At 39.6% G+C, this 15,716-nt stretch overlaps 1 protein-coding gene across 1 annotated transcript; it reads right to left on the reverse strand.

The window, feature by feature from the left end:
• Window positions 1-289: 289 nt before the first annotated feature.
• On the reverse strand, window positions 290-15,716 carry LOC139717511 (calcium-activated chloride channel regulator 1-like). The gene is made up of 11 exons (XM_071629015.1): window positions 15,384-15,716; window positions 12,553-12,844; window positions 11,822-12,117; window positions 8,422-8,658; window positions 7,357-7,584; window positions 6,494-6,778; window positions 5,939-6,169; window positions 3,388-3,535; window positions 2,454-2,585; window positions 1,353-1,577; window positions 290-840 (listed from the first exon to the last, which is right to left on the reverse strand). Exons 1-11 carry the CDS (start codon window positions 15,558-15,560, stop codon window positions 290-292), a joined length of 2,802 nt encoding a protein of 933 aa, XP_071485116.1. The 5' UTR covers window positions 15,561-15,716.

Consider the following 15,716-nt stretch of genomic DNA (forward strand, 5'->3'; position numbering starts at 1 on the left):
TAGCAGTGTAATTCCATTACAATACCACTTGCTTAACAAGTTCACCTGTGTAGAATATGCATGCCTTCTTTTGTTCCGCTCCTTGAGCCCCAACTCATGCATTCTTATGGCGAGGCTGCCATGTCATCATCCTTGTTCATTGCAATTTGTTATAAATGTTGAAAACATTTTCATTCCCCGTCCGAATCACTACAAATTCTGAAAGTATGTATTGAGTATAATTAATTTACAGTTGTTCAAATGTAAAAATGTTTAAAATAATCCAGAAGCTCCCTGTATTGATATCTTTTCAAGACAGTTGTTCAATGGAATAAGCATTATTATCGTATTGTGTCACTTCTTTCTCCATTGAGGGCTCGATTTTTGCGTTGGCATTTTTAACGGACTTCGCGTTGCACCACCACGCCACAGCCACCGCGGCGGCCAAGAGAACGACACCGAGGGCACAGGAACAACCGACGATGAGAGCGATATTTGGAGGCTCCGACGTCGGAGGTTCTGTTGTCTCGGCCTCTCCTTCAGACGTCGTTTCGATGTTCCATGGTTCAGTTTGGGTAGGTTGTTGTGGAGTGGGATCTGGGATGTACCGGATGGAGACGGATGCGATGTTGGATTTATCTCCAACGTTATCAGCCTCGTCCCACGCTCTGATAGCGAAATAGAAGACGATGTCCATGCCACGAGCCGGAAGCTCGATCGTGATCGACTCGGTACTTCCAGCGGGGGCAATCGATGACAGATTCCCAATTATGGTTTGGTTCTCTGAGACGATTTGTGCCATGGTGAAATTGTTTTGGATCACGGAGAAGGTGGTTGTGTAACGGAGCTCATACCTGCTTGCTGGAACATGGGGCAGAAAATAGGCATTGTGTGATCTATATAAATAAAACCCTATATTCATGCATTCCGCTGAAGAATCTTCAGTGCCAATTCAAAAGGTACTACACTTTGTATCGAGTCAAACTACAGTACATGACATAGCAAACTGAAATAAAGTACCGACACTGCCATGACTGCATGCCACACTACTTTTCGTCTAATATAGGACCTAGTCAGGGCAGCATCTCCTATTAGTCTAAGTCAATGTTATTTGACATGCATTGTAGTGTACTGATTGATGCATCTGGGTCGAGAGGGGCACACTGGATGAAACATCTTGTTGAAGGATATTCAATCGGCAGCGTCTCGATCACAGATTCTCCTGATCAAGTGTCCGAAAGCTTAAACCACTTATCATACTTCCCCCAGTCCCATGAAATAATCCTCTTAAAGAGCAGCGCTAACGCTGCTGAAGCGGCTACTTCGGAAATTTAAGACCATTTTCTATTCTGAGGATGGTCAGTGTTCCTTACCTGTCCCTTGATCGAGGTCGTCCCCTACAGCAGTCCAAGTCAGAGAAATTGTGCTGTTGGCATAGGAGAAAGACGTGTAGGCAAGATCATGGATTCTAGAGGGCGCTATGCTGTCACGGGCGTTGGGCTGATAGTTCGCCACTTCGAACAGACCACCAGATGCAGTGCGCATAAAGGACGGCACGGCTTCTTCTTCTTCTTCTTCCGCTGTGACATCTCGTTTTGCTGCAAAGTATAAAAAGGAGAGAAAAATCGGGGTCGATACGGCAAGTGGATAGAAATAAAAACCCTTTTGACTGCCGTCAGAGTTCATATTTTTTTTCTTCTTTGTATAGCACAATGTACCTGCATGGTTGATAAAAATATACCGTTTTTTGACTATTGCTACAAGTTTTCTGGTGTGGGTATGTGGGTGGACCACTTAACTGGGCTTGTGCCCTGCTCTTTGTAATGACTGTATGTAGTGGGATCTTTTACGTGCTATGAGTTGTGACTCTATCACACATATGACCGTCATTTAATATCCTATCCGAGGGACAGAGTGATTTCGTTTCTTACTACTATGTATCAGATGTGCATGATTACACACAACGTTGCTCAGTGAGACACGGGAATCGAACCAGGGAGGTGAAGCATCTCCCTGATCGAACCGAGGTCCTTTGTATTAGGAGGCAGACGGGCTACCGACTGAGCCACATAACCTGCAGTTATACACCCAGATCATCATCAATGGGTATGACTGTCTGATCAAGACAGTGGTTGTGAGCTCCAAAAAAAAAGCATGGCGAAGGACCGTATAATTATAAAAGGAGCGAATATTGTAATAAATAGATTAAGGGGAAATAGAATAACGACCAAAAAGGATGCATACCACGAAGGTGATATTATTCGTTCCTCTACCTTATGTCCTTCATAAAATGATTACACTGCTTCACAACACAACTCTGGCGCTGCAAGTTTATTGGTTTTTGCTTTCTGGATTTTTGTCACATTATTATTGTAATGTATTATAGGCTCTGTAATGCAGCACTGTCCGATTTCTCTTAATGCGAATTCTATTTGACTGTAAAATGACACCCATATAATGTAACGTAGGCTTACCTATCTCGATGGTGTCTCCAGTTTCTGCCGATTCGTATCCGACTACATTGACTTTCACGTTGTATCTTCCGTTGGAGGTAAACTGTAAGAAGTACGCAGAGAACACTCCGTCCGCCCTCATTAAATCCGACCCTATATGAAAAAGTACACAGAAGAACGAATGGATGAACTTGAATGCTAAAAGAGGGATTGTCTTCAGTTTTAAAAATCTTGCACTTCATCATCAAGACTTCGTGACATATTTGTCGTGTGCAGAAGTTCAAGTTCCTTATTTTTTCCAACTTAGGGTATATAGGGAACAAAGTCTATATATAGCTTGAATAAAGCGAAACCCTGTAACTCAAAGTGTATAGAAGATGTCTTGTGAACTTTTTACAAAATACCAATGTAAGCAGGAAGTTGAGTACTTTTGGTATCATTCGTGTTATTCATATATTCAATAAATAGAGAAACCTTTTTGAATTAAGCGCTTTTAGCGGTGCCATCCCTCCCCCCCCCCCCCAAAAAAAAACCTACTGCTACGAGACGAAAGGTTTTCATATAAGGAGTTCGATGCTAAGGGAGTAGATGACTAAAAATTGAGTGAGGAACAGAAACTCTCGAATTTATGTTATATTACTTCGATAAATGATGATATCAGTGGAAAGATAATTATCATCAAAGTTCTATTTACAGTACTGAAAAAGCAATCAAAGTGCCGATATCGAAGACTATGTTAGGAAAGTTTCTTCATTCTCGAAGGTTTCTTGATAAGAACAAAAACACCTCTAAGTCTCCATCTCACTACGATATCATCACCACACCATACTGGCTGTCACAAATATTTATGGTGAGGTATGTTTGTTCTTTCATTTAGTCATTTAGAGCATATTAGTAATCGTCTTATCATGGCATTGCAAATAGAGTATCATAGTATTGAGTCTGTTTGTGAAACCTGAACCGTTGTCGAGCAATGAGATAGTTGTCTTTCTTCCTTGCTCATCAGTGATGATCGCTTCAACGTCAGCATCGGCCACGGATTCGTAACCCTGCTGAACCTGGGCGTAGATTGCCAGTGCTGGTGTAGTAGAAAAATCGACCGCCTGTGGCAAACAAAACAAAACAAAACAGAACAAGCAACATGCACACACGCACACACGCACACACGCACCAAACAAACAGACAAAGAAAAAAAAACCAAAATAAAACAACACTGTAAAAAAAAGAAGAGTTAACGTGATCCGTTATGCTGTGTTATCGTGACAAGGGTTTTCTTGATTTGACATGCATTGCGATAAAAGCAAAATCGCCTTTTGCATACTGTTGATAGGTATATATTTGGTAAGTTTCTGTTCCAGACTTGAATGTGATTAAAGTGTTTTTGTTTTTCCTTGAGATATAATTTTCATTTCTTTACAGGGAAACATTTACAAAAAAAAATGACATAGTTGCTCCTTAGATCTCACTTCAGTGATACCATCACTCTAGTATGTTGCATAATTAGGTGTAGATATGTTTGTCATATTCCTACTAAAGTCTGGAGCTATTTGAAATTTTTCTTCTCTTTGAAAGAAAGCTTATATTCCCAAGACCATTTTATTCACAGTATAGCTCATCACTTTGTAGTTAGATATCCCTGGCTTCAATTCACACATATCTCGAAACTGAAGGGACAGACCGAGTGAAACGTTTTGAACACTTAATGGAAAAATTAGGTACTTTAAAAAGAAATTGCTTCCCCAAAAGAAAAAAAAAATCCTCTGTCCATATTCCCAAAACTGGTAAATCCATAGTCTCCACAACGTTCAAAACAAACGTCTTTTTTGTTAACATTAGTTTTGTGTTCTTTTTCGCACTACCTACGTAAGCGAACTGAGTACAATTATTATATTATGTGATGCACAGAACGACTGTCCTTTATTCGTTTCTAAGAGACATAATTAACAGAAAACTGAAAAACCTTCGTTCAATCAGTTTCTCACCGTAGAACCAAGTATGACTGTAACGGTAACAGGTGAATATTCGCTTGACGCTGGTTTAGACGTCACCGCAACACTTGCGTACGCCGGGCTGGACGGTTGAGAGTTTATGACTGTCACATTCCACGGACCGGGCTAAATGGAAGCACAGTGAAGCGTGTTTCGTTTATCGGGAATAACACCAGGAAATTGTAAAAGCAATGAACAATTTATTCATTGATTACATCGTATTCTTTGTAATCACAGCTCAAAAAAAAAAAGATGAAGAAGAGGAAGAAGAAGAAGAAAAAGAAAAAGAAAAGGTTTGATTTGTGCAGACTTGACTACCTTAGTTACAATGCCAGCAGTAATCAGTGAAAAGCACTCTCGGAAAGGTACTAAAATTCATGGTATAACTTTTACCTTTTCTTGCCAGTGTAGGAAAGGTGAATAGAAATACTTCTTTCTCTGCTGTTCTGACGTTGCATTAAAAAGGAGTTTTCGGTTTTCTCTCATGCTTTGAATTGCGTTTTGTTTGCTTGTTGATTTCAAGGGGTTAGCAGATTCAAGCTCATTACTTGCATTTTTCTTGGCTGTCTATAACACCGCACGGTCAGAAACACGTTCCATCATGAGACCTTGCCGTTAGTGGCTGATGTTAGAATCAGTTGCGACCCGATGAAAATCAATCAGCTCCTCGATATCTTTTAGCAGTCAACTGTTAGGTTTCATTTCATTGGACCCATTGACCGCAAAGGGGTCAAACAGGCAAATTTGTGGTTACAGCCAATCGTTTTAAATAATATCGACCGTGTGTATGCTGCGATAATTGTGTAACTGAAATGGGAGCTCAAAATTCTAGAAGTTATCCTACTGAATAAACTGTATACACTAAAACAAAGAAAGCCATGAAAGTTTCAGTTGTACCAAATCGTGGTAAGCTATCATACCGATAACAATCACATTATACAAATTATACAACGTGATGATGCATAGCAGACCTATGGTATTTCATCATGATATATGCTTGACAAATTTCCATCAACTTTTTTTTTGGAATGTATTCATTTTTATTGTTATATCTAAGGGGGTACTTTATTTTTGTCCTCTTACATTGACATTCTACAGTTCTGTATGATTGCTTTTGCATTTTGTTTTCTTTTATAATTAAAGATACACAAGAGCAACGTCGTTCTCAGTTTGTTGTTGTTGTTGGGTTTTTTTTTGGGGGGGGGGGATGGGCAAAGGTACTTCATCTATAAAATGCTAATGTTTCCGCCTGACCACTTTCTTGAAGCATGTTTTTCATCGATTAAAGAGAGAGTAATTGCTACTTCATCTCTGTTTTAATTCGACATTAATATGTAGTATTTACCCAGGCATACTCAGATTAATTCTCTTGGGATGGTTGGGGGGCGGGGGTAATAGGGAACGGCTGTTACATCCCCCCAACCCTATCCACTGCACAACCATGCAACCCAAGATACTCTTCACGGGCTGGATGGGCCTCTATAACACTCCCATTGCACGGGTGTTAAGACAGTGTACCTCAGCGGATGGCAATGTAACTGAAATGATGTGGTTTGCGTTGTCGGCGTAATATCTCGGATCATTGTGGTCAATCCTTGTGCCCTCCCATCCGGTCACTACTGCCGTTACTGGGTTACTCCCTGTCCACGTAACCGTAAATACCGTGTCGTTGCCCAAAGCGGAGTCGATGACAAGGGGAACGATCTCCTGGTCGATGTTCTGCTGGATCTGGACGTCAGAGCTGTATATCTATATCAATTCGAAATAAAAATGAAAATTCATTTTCATTGTGAATTTTGCTACCCTCCCCCACCCCCCCCCCCCTCCGGGGGGGGGGGGGGGTAGCATGGGGGTAGCATGTCTTTCCTATGCACCAAGTGAAAGCGGTAGACAGCTCGCCTCAAAGTTTGGTTTGTAAAGTTTGGACTTTTGGGCTTATCATAAACATTTTGTAGTAGCAATGATGAAAATGTGCGGCATACGTGCTCGGGTTAAATCAATGAAACAAGAAAGAAAGGAACCTCCCATGCATGCATTCAATAAAAAGTGGAAGAGACCGAGCAAAGGGTTTACCTGCACAGGGGTGGTTTGCCCAGCGACAGTTGGGCGGTTGGTGATGATGCTCTGAAAGGCCTGAATCAGACAGTTCCCATTGTCAGTATCGGCACAGAAATAGAATTCTCCGAGCGTCATATCGGCTAGCATCCTCATTTCCGAAGTTGACGAGCTACTAATCATGATGACATCGATGATAACTCCAGACGATTCGATTAACTGCCTGTTGGTTTCCACAAAGTTGCTATCTAAGCCGTCGCTGAGAATCAGAAGATAGCCGCCAGAAGAATATTCGCCTAGTACCTTGTAGATTTCATATGAGAATGTAAGCATTAAAGGTATTATATTGTATTGGTTTAGGTGAGGTTTCAGCTTTGAACTTTTGCAAGACACTTAGGAAAAAAAATTATGAAATGTTAAAGAATATATAATTCTAAGAGGAAACCAAACTTTATTTGATGAACATTGGTTTTGAAATGGCTGACATAATTTAAAAAAAAAAATTAAGTCAAGCGATCCCAATAAAAGGTGTGCGCCTGTTTCAGATATCTCAGTCATTTCAAAATAAATTTTCATCAAATAAACATTTAATTCCTTTCAGATTTATATGTTCTTTCCATTTCATAATAGGTTTCTCATAACTCAAAACAGCATCATAACAACGTTAGAAAGCTGAAGCAACATGACTACCATCCCTTTAACGGACATGCCTGCGCTGGCCTTGCTTTTGTTCATATTATAATGATTGCTATTGGTTGATTTTATATATCATTCATCAAGTACATGAAGTTGATTCAGTGCAACGTCTATCACAGTGCATTTTGTTACGTACATCCATTTCAGAAACAACTTGGGCAGAGAGGACTACTGTTGGTTTATACCTCAATGCCCTTTTGTATTCCCCTGCTGATCGACGTACCGCCCCCATTGGTCGGGGGCAGTGCATTCACCAGGATCTCCCGCGTTTGGTCGTCGACGATTGGTGTGAGTTCAGCGCCCTCATATGCATTGCTGTCGAAATACACGATGCCCAGTTGACTCTTGAGAGGAATGATATTTCGAATGTATTCGGTTGATGCTGATATCACTTTGGTGAAACGTTCGTTCGTCTACCGCAAATGAAAAGACAACAGAGGAAAGAATTCAGAAGAATGTATCTGTAAAGGATTTCTATCGCACACACACACACACACACACACACACACACAAACACACATACACAACCACACACACATACACCCCATACACATACACACCCACACACATACACCCATCATACAAATACACACAAACACGCACACAAATTGAATGTGTTGTCTTCCATATTGATGTTGTCTTTACGACAGGATCCTATGATAAGCTATACGTGATATCCGTGCATGTATACGTGACTGGAGGCGTTTATTTGCATACCCTACACGTCATCGCAAGAAACCACCCAAACAAATCGGTTTGTTAGCATGCAAGATTAAATTTGTTAGTTCAAACTTTTTTTGTTTTTGGAATTTTGATTTAAAGTAGTTCCTGAAAGCAGCATGACTATCACAAATCTAACCACATCTACACAAGATATTTTTGGTACATTGACTGAATTGATTTATTAACCAATTAATTAATAATTAATAATCAATTGATTTCATCAATAATTAATCAAGTTCAAATCATCAATTTTACTTACTTATTTGTTTAATTAAGGACATAATCGAATGATGCAGTTATTCATCTTTTGTTTCATATATTATTTTCCTTTCCTTCCTTCCTTCATATTATTCCTCTCATATTTCAAATAAATAGCATCCGTTCCGCGACAGGATAAGTGATTGACTGATTGCCAAATAAATTTCATCCGTTTCTTCCTTCCTTCTCTTCTTTCATCTATTTGTTGTCATTCATTGACCCATCCGTGTTTAGTTACATTTTTGTCAACTTCACTGCGCCACACTCACCGACATGCTGCCACTTTTGTCGAGAACAAGAACGACGCTGCGAGACGGCGGTGCTTGGATGACAGTAAAGATGGGTGTAGTGTTCGTCACCACCTGTGGACCGTTGTCGAAATCGTGTGTTTTTTCCCTCATCACCGTCCAGGCAGCGAGGTTTCCGCATCGCTTGTTTTGAAGATTTAACGCCTCCGCGTTGTGGAAATTAGGGCTCTCTGGATCATCGTCGCAAAATTCGTTAATCTAATGTATAGAAAAGTGGAAGAAGTAGTAGTATATTATAGTAGTAGTAGTAGTAGTAGTAGTAGTAGTAGTAGTAATAGGAGTAGTCGTCATCGTCGTCGTCGTCGTAGTAGTAGTAGAAGTAAGAACAATGAAGTAATTAGTGACGTAGTAATACCACATATTGACATCATAAACATGGTTACTCAAAATTAATCTTCACGGGAACTTGGTCTGTGTGTTTTGGTGTCGTGATTGTTAGAACTGGGAGAAGATTCCGCACTATCCTTGGGGCGATTTAACGTTTCAAGTGCTTCTACGGATATTTGACCGGTCAACTTTGAAAAAGAATACTAAAGAAAAGAGTGGAAGAGAGGAAGGAGGGAGGAGGGGGAGAGGACAACAGTGTTAAAATACATGTATATGAACAAACGATCAGCCGATACTGGGAGGATCAAGGCGAGTGGCTCCTTGTAAAAAGAAACTAAACCTATATAAGATACGCGTATGGTAATTTGAACGTCAGTCCCTCTTGGTAAGTAAATAATCAACGTTGGTGAAGGTGATGGGACAAACTATCACTTCCGAGGCGATCTGGATGTAGCTATCTTTCCGAAGCGCAGCTGAGGAAAGATAGCGTACACATTCAGATCGCCGAGGAAGTGACAGTTTGTCTCATTGCCTGAAACTAAAAGTTGATTATTTGCTTTATATTCCACACCTAGGGTCCTAGAAATTCCCATTTTATTCCACATCTGAAACTGTTTTAGCTGTCTTTAGGTATCCTTAGGGCTTAGGCTACGTGTGCGCGTAGATGACAAAACAATTAATTTGCTGCGCGCACCGCGCGGCACCGAAGTGAAAGTGCGTTGCACTGTGTACTATCAATTGACCTAGGTCACATGATAGTCCACAGTGCAACGCACTTTTATTTCGCGCGTTCTCATCTCGCGCTAGGACTGAGTGGACTGTGTGGAGATCAGCGAAACAAAAAGGGACTATCAACATAGAGTGTAACGAACTTTTCTTCTCAGGTGATGTGATGGGCAAAACTACGCTTCATCACGTGATCAGCTCTTGACCAATCCTATTGCAACATTCTTAGTATGTGGAATATAATAGGCCCTATCGTACTGTAAAGTGTCATGATAGTTGATTCAAGGATGTTGACTCTGTTGTTACAGTAGGTCCATGCTGTTACTAAACCAGCGGGATATATTATCAGCTGATTATACAATCTAGGTACAAAACTTTCGTCATAAGCAACAAAGCAATGCGTTGTTGTGTGAATGTGTGTTTTATGTTTATGTTCATGAGCTAAAGGGTTGAATAGGGGCGGATTGGATGGCAGTGAATTTTGATCTGGAGGAGAGGATAATGATAGATTGAAATGATTATATGGTACGTTTAAAGGCTTAATTTACCATTAGCAGATGAAATAAAAACTCAGCATCAGTGCGTGAAAATAGTTCTAAATGTGAGTTAGGGATAGAAACAACCACAGTAGAAATTTAAATCCGTATAATCGATGTTAAGTATTGTCAAATACACAGAATATGAACAATAGTTACGATAAAATGTTTCCAAACTAAACCGTCTACAGTTATGGTTTATTGAGAAAAAATATTGATATCTCCTTATGTTTTAGCCTCTATTGCTAAAGTTTTATATGGTTGATGTTTTGTGATACAACAGACCTACACATATGCATCAAATGTGATATCTTGAAAAAAAAATTAAATTACTTTTCCCAAAGGTAAAAAGGACCTATTACAATGTTATGATTGTTTTGCTTATGAGGGAGGCTGACAGGGATTTTATAAAATAGTTCATATTTTACTTCTATAATGAGGTTATTTTTTGATAATATGTACTTTCTTAAAGGAGGAATATGAGTTATGATGTTTACATAGTCAAGTGAATGTGATGCATAATTCAAGTGGAATATAATTCACATCACCCATGTATTGTTTTGTTAAATTGGTGGATTTAGATCAATTTATCACCATTGATAACTTTAAAGTGAGAGATTATGGCTGTAAATACTACAAAATGATGTTGATTTTGTCTGAAAATGTTATTGTATGTTCTACTTTGAATCTAGAACGGTTTGTTCATGTATGTACGACAGCGATTTGAGAATCAAATCAATTGTGACCGTGCACCTCAAAACGAACATAAAGTCGCACACACTGATTTTGCCAGAGGACTGAAAATAAGTGAAATGGGTCAACCTAGCCGAACTTGACTTTTTCATATTTTCTGAAAGAGCGGGTCTTCCTTTACATTATGCTAAAATTTGATAGGGCCTATCATAAAACGGGCAGGAAAGTGTGTTTTTTTAGCAGTTTATCTCGAACATTTTGGTAGAATAGTGTGACTATGTGTGTCTTTAGAATCCCTTTTTCATTTCTGAAAAATCTTGTCCACACTCTTCACTTTCAACTCTAATAACTGTTGAAAGGGTAATGCTAATGCTTTGAAAGTTGGCATTGATTATGGACAGAATGTGTTAATGAGGCATGCTTAATTTTAGTGTAATCTGATAATCTCTTCATTGTCGTTACTCTGGTGGTTTACTTCCTGTTTTTTGTCCCATTCATCGCACAGCCGGCACGGTTTGGTAAAGATTAAGCTCTTGAATAGACACTGTACTTCAGAGCCTCTTTTCTCAGTTCACACTTTTCCTGAGTTTGTGCTTTATATCCAATATTTAGATAGGTAGGAGAGTCCATTTGATTTGAGTTATACATCATTTTAAAGCTTAAAGTCTGCTCTTTCCAGAATAATGGTCTTAACTAAAAATTCATGTCTGGCGACTTTTTGTTTGTTATGAGGTGCACAGTCACAATTAATATCAAGGAAATAAAAGATATGCAATGCATTTCATTAGAAAGGGTCCTGTATTATCTTATTCGTTTTCTCCCTCTGATAAGTTGCCACGTATCAATTTTTGTGCTCTTGCAAATAATGTCTCCTGTCCACCCTAACATGAACACATACCACACAAAAACTATATCGATGAAGCATTCTTTCAAATCATGTATGATAATCGTTCGGTCATCACGTCCGTGACTGCTAGTTCAAGGAATTATGGCAGTTTTCTGAGTGTATATAAGAAATACATGAACACATTCTAGAGTATGTTGCACTATGGGGATCTCACTAGCAGATGTGCACTCACTGTAGGAATATGAAAATCTTTGGTTCCGAAGAGAAGTGATGACGTAACAGTCTGTCCGCCAATAGGGATGAAGCGACACTCAGATGAATATCCCATGTTGTTTCCAGCTCCGTAGTTGCATGGAGTGTAGTCCGGCCACATTATCTCACCTTCAATGTTCGCCGAACAACGCGTGCCCTGCGAACGGCCACCAGCATCGTACGCCGGTTTAACATTGGATTCGCTAAGTGCCGCGTCATAATGTTCCTCGAACAAGCCCCATCGAAAATACGCCCAGATTCTCACCAGGACGCTCTCTGTAGAACGCAAACAACGTCGACAACGATACTTGGAATCCTGTATTAAGCAATTCATGGTCATTTGTGTTTTGACGACGATATTTGCTGAGACCAGCATTATAAATAAAATGTGGTTATCCTGTCAATCACACATGAGTTTCCCGAATACCAGCACACACATTTTTTACAAAATTACCTTGTTTATCTGCGCGAACCCCAATCGTATTGATCACGGCACATTCGTCGTGCTTCTTATTTTCTTACTTTTCATCTCTTATATTTTATTCTTATTTCTCTCTTTCTGACGATAACACTTTCTGAAAACTGATGTATACGTTTTGGGTTTTTTATTTAATGGGGCGGACTCAAGTTTTATGGTGATCCATTAAGTATGGTCTGGGCCTACGTAACAAAGTTTGAATACATAACACAAACACCTAGCCTTTTATTTACCTGTGGGACCGAATCTTTCCTCGCGATAACGCTTGTCGGAAATGAACGCAGGCGAGATGTGAGTCAGAATGCCCTGTTGGCCGCAGCCGAACATGTTATCCACGTACGGCTCATCGCCTCGTGGACTGTCGGAGTGCACTGCTATGTGAGAGGTTTCCAACGTCTCCGTTTTGGCGACACCGTAGTGCTCCTGGCGAGACCACGTCGAGGGAACGAGGATCTTGATCTCTTTCCAATACACGTGTTGTCTGCTGGCGTTATACAGAAGTTCTGATGCCGAAGTGTACATCTCCTGCAATGTCACAAGATAGCCGGAAGTAGGTGACGTACAGGAAGAAAACAGGAAAATGAGATGGAGAAGAATAACTATAATCATTTATAAAAATCATGGAGGTATGGAAACCCCTAACCAGAAGTAGGCCTACCATTTACGATGTCAAATAATTGGAGACCAACTAATAGTCAGTGTCGAGAGCTTGAGGGGAATACGAAAATAATATTGTTATACGGTGTCGTGATGAACCCAACAGAAATCTACATTCTCATTCCTTCCTTAGAGATGCGTCTTTCCTTCCAAATTATGATAAGATACGTCAAATTTAAAATGTTGCCATAATGCAAAGAAGAATTAAATGAGGAAGGTGGACTGTGTTCTGCATACAGGTGCTTAATCCCCTAGATGATCACACGAAAACTCCTTGTCCACATGAACGCATAAGAACAGAAGACTGGATAAGAGATGGTTGGAATTAAAGAGGAATTCCAGTCCAGTTATAAGTGATATACAGTATGTTCTTAAGAGAAAGTAAAAGCTTACGAGCACAACAATGATATTTTGATCAATATCGGATGAAATTAAGGGAAGTTGTGAAATTGTGAAGTTTCGGTAATTTCAGCTCTCGTTCTGTTGATAAAAATATACAAATGAGTGAAATGATGATGTCATCACCTAATTATAGAGCTCTAAAAAAAATGAAAAATTAATGGTCATGGTATTCAAATGCAAAACATGATGTTATTCATGGTTGAATAACGACAAAATGATGATCAGTTAGATACATCAGGATTTGAGACTGGGGTACATTGGCGTTTGAATGAAACATCGAAAAAAATAATTCAAAATTTTATGTACAAACTATATATATTATATATATGGCAAGTTGTGAGGGGATGACATCAGTGCTTCACTATTTGCATATTCATATAGATTATATTCATTACCTGTTTCATGAATAATTAGCGAAGCTTGACATCTTAATCAAGTTTCCATTCTTGTGCCAAGAAAACTTTACTCCCTCTTTTAACACTGCACTGGAATTTAAGAATTGATTGCATGAATCTTTCAACTTTTAACATATCATTATCCGATTGCATTTCATGAGTCCTATCCCTTTCCGGCAAGACTCATCAGAGGTTCACGAGACAATCCATACAACCAGTATAGACGGAGTTGTCTAGTTATGTGGCTATAATTCTGCCATTGGTGTGAATGTAACTTGACAATAATTGTTATATCAAGGAGAATCCAGAATAAGCACAGTCTATAACAGAAGTACACTTTGCTATAGCTATAAAAGATATCCGATTGTTTTCACGCATCAAATTTCTTGGTATTATAACAGACGGCAATAAACTGCCTCAGAAAAAGATATGCATGTGCAGTTGACATTTGCAAAATTATTTTGCAGAAGATTGTTAGGCTTGACTTTATATTCCGTCTTCGTCTTAATGAGTGTTATAGCCTTCACTGTCAGCAGCTATCTAACTATTGTCCTTCAAAACAAATGTTCAACAATGAAGTAAAACAAAGTCTTCAGAGCTATATTTTCTCTTTATCCCACATCTTCCTTCACACAGGGTCCGATGCCGTATCCACCTCACTGACAGTGTAGTTGGCAAACCACTACACCGAGATATATCTCCGAAATAGAATAAACACCCAAAAAGCACACACACAAATACACACACATACACACGCACATACACACACACACATCATCATCGTCATCATCTTTCTCTTTCTTTCTTTATTCATCTTTTGTCCCAATTTTCGCTCATGCCAAGGCTCGAGCCCTTGCCCTCATCATTGACATTGCAGTGCACAAACCACTAGGCCGTGATACCTCCCCAATATTAATGGAATAAAGACCATCAAACCTGAAGCGATGTAGCCTACTGGGAAGGCATTTTCCACCATTTAAAAGCTGCTTACAATATATCGGAAAGCTCTACCAAGAAACTTGTCTGCCTGATGCGATTTGCCGAGATAATGAGTTGTTCTGTAGTATTTTGAGATTTTGAAGTGTAAAATAGTAAAAGTCGGTATGCCGACTTTTATCCCATTCCGTTCAGTGGTGGGTATTATACGTAGAACTATGCTATAGTACGTGATGATCGAATCGTGTTCACAGTGGCAATGCATCCCGCGATGGATACAGCTGTATGGCCCGATATTATATTAAAATGGATGTATTTAGATGTAAAAACAAACAAACAACACACAAACAAACAATTAAAACAAGGGGTATGCTCTGTGGTTGTAGTACTTCCGGTGAAGCTTTTTCTTCCAAATATTTCCTATTTTCGTCATCACCTAACCAAAATCGTGTCGGGACAGCGTTATCTATATTACACATTTCTTAGGAATAGAATGTGTTCATTTTTTTTTTTTTGGCAAAAATCGACAATTCAGCATGGCACACGGGAAATATGTTTTAGCTCATCATCATCACCATCATCATCGTCATCGTTATCATTAACAACAACAACTCACACACGCCGACCATGACATTGAAAACGACAAGTGGTCTCTTTTGGTGTATAATACACACCTTGATGTTCTCGATCAAGGTGTCGTCTTCCGGGACGCCCTCGACGATAGCGATCAGGACGTCAGAGTAACCACCATTCTCGAGTTTGATCGGAAATTTTCCACCCTGGCTGGCCACCATATCTGCAGCCAGTCCGACGAGAAAGAGGCAGGCGGCACAGATTTCACAGAATTTCATTTTCCCCCAGAATGCTGACAGTTATCACCGGTTATTGCTTATACTATTTTAGTTGGCTAGAGACAGTGTCTCAATGCACACATTCTCTGCCGCTTCAGCTGCGATGTGTCGTCTGACCGAATTCCCAGTAGGTGAGACTCATTTAGCAGCCATTCA

Source organism: Diadema antillarum, unplaced genomic scaffold, assembly GCF_040938485.1.
Source record: "Diadema antillarum isolate AM-2024a unplaced genomic scaffold, OU_Dant_1.0 scf00000076, whole genome shotgun sequence".
NCBI lineage: Eukaryota > Metazoa > Echinodermata > Echinoidea > Diadematoida > Diadematidae > Diadema > Diadema antillarum.

Bases quoted from the DNA above. Each gene is read 5' to 3' on its own strand.
- LOC139717511 (XM_071629015.1), bottom strand. From the start codon at position 15,560: ATGAAATTCTGTGAAATCTGTGCCGCCTGCCTCTTTCTCGTCGGACTG. The intron at 12,845-15,383 runs GTGTGTATTATA...GTGACATTGCAG, and splicing joins CCTTGATCGAGAACATCAAG to GAGATGTACACTTCGGCATC. The intron at 6,779-7,356 runs GTATAAACCAAC...GAAATCTACAAG, and splicing joins GAATACAAAAGGGCATTGAG to GTACTAGGCGAATATTCTTC.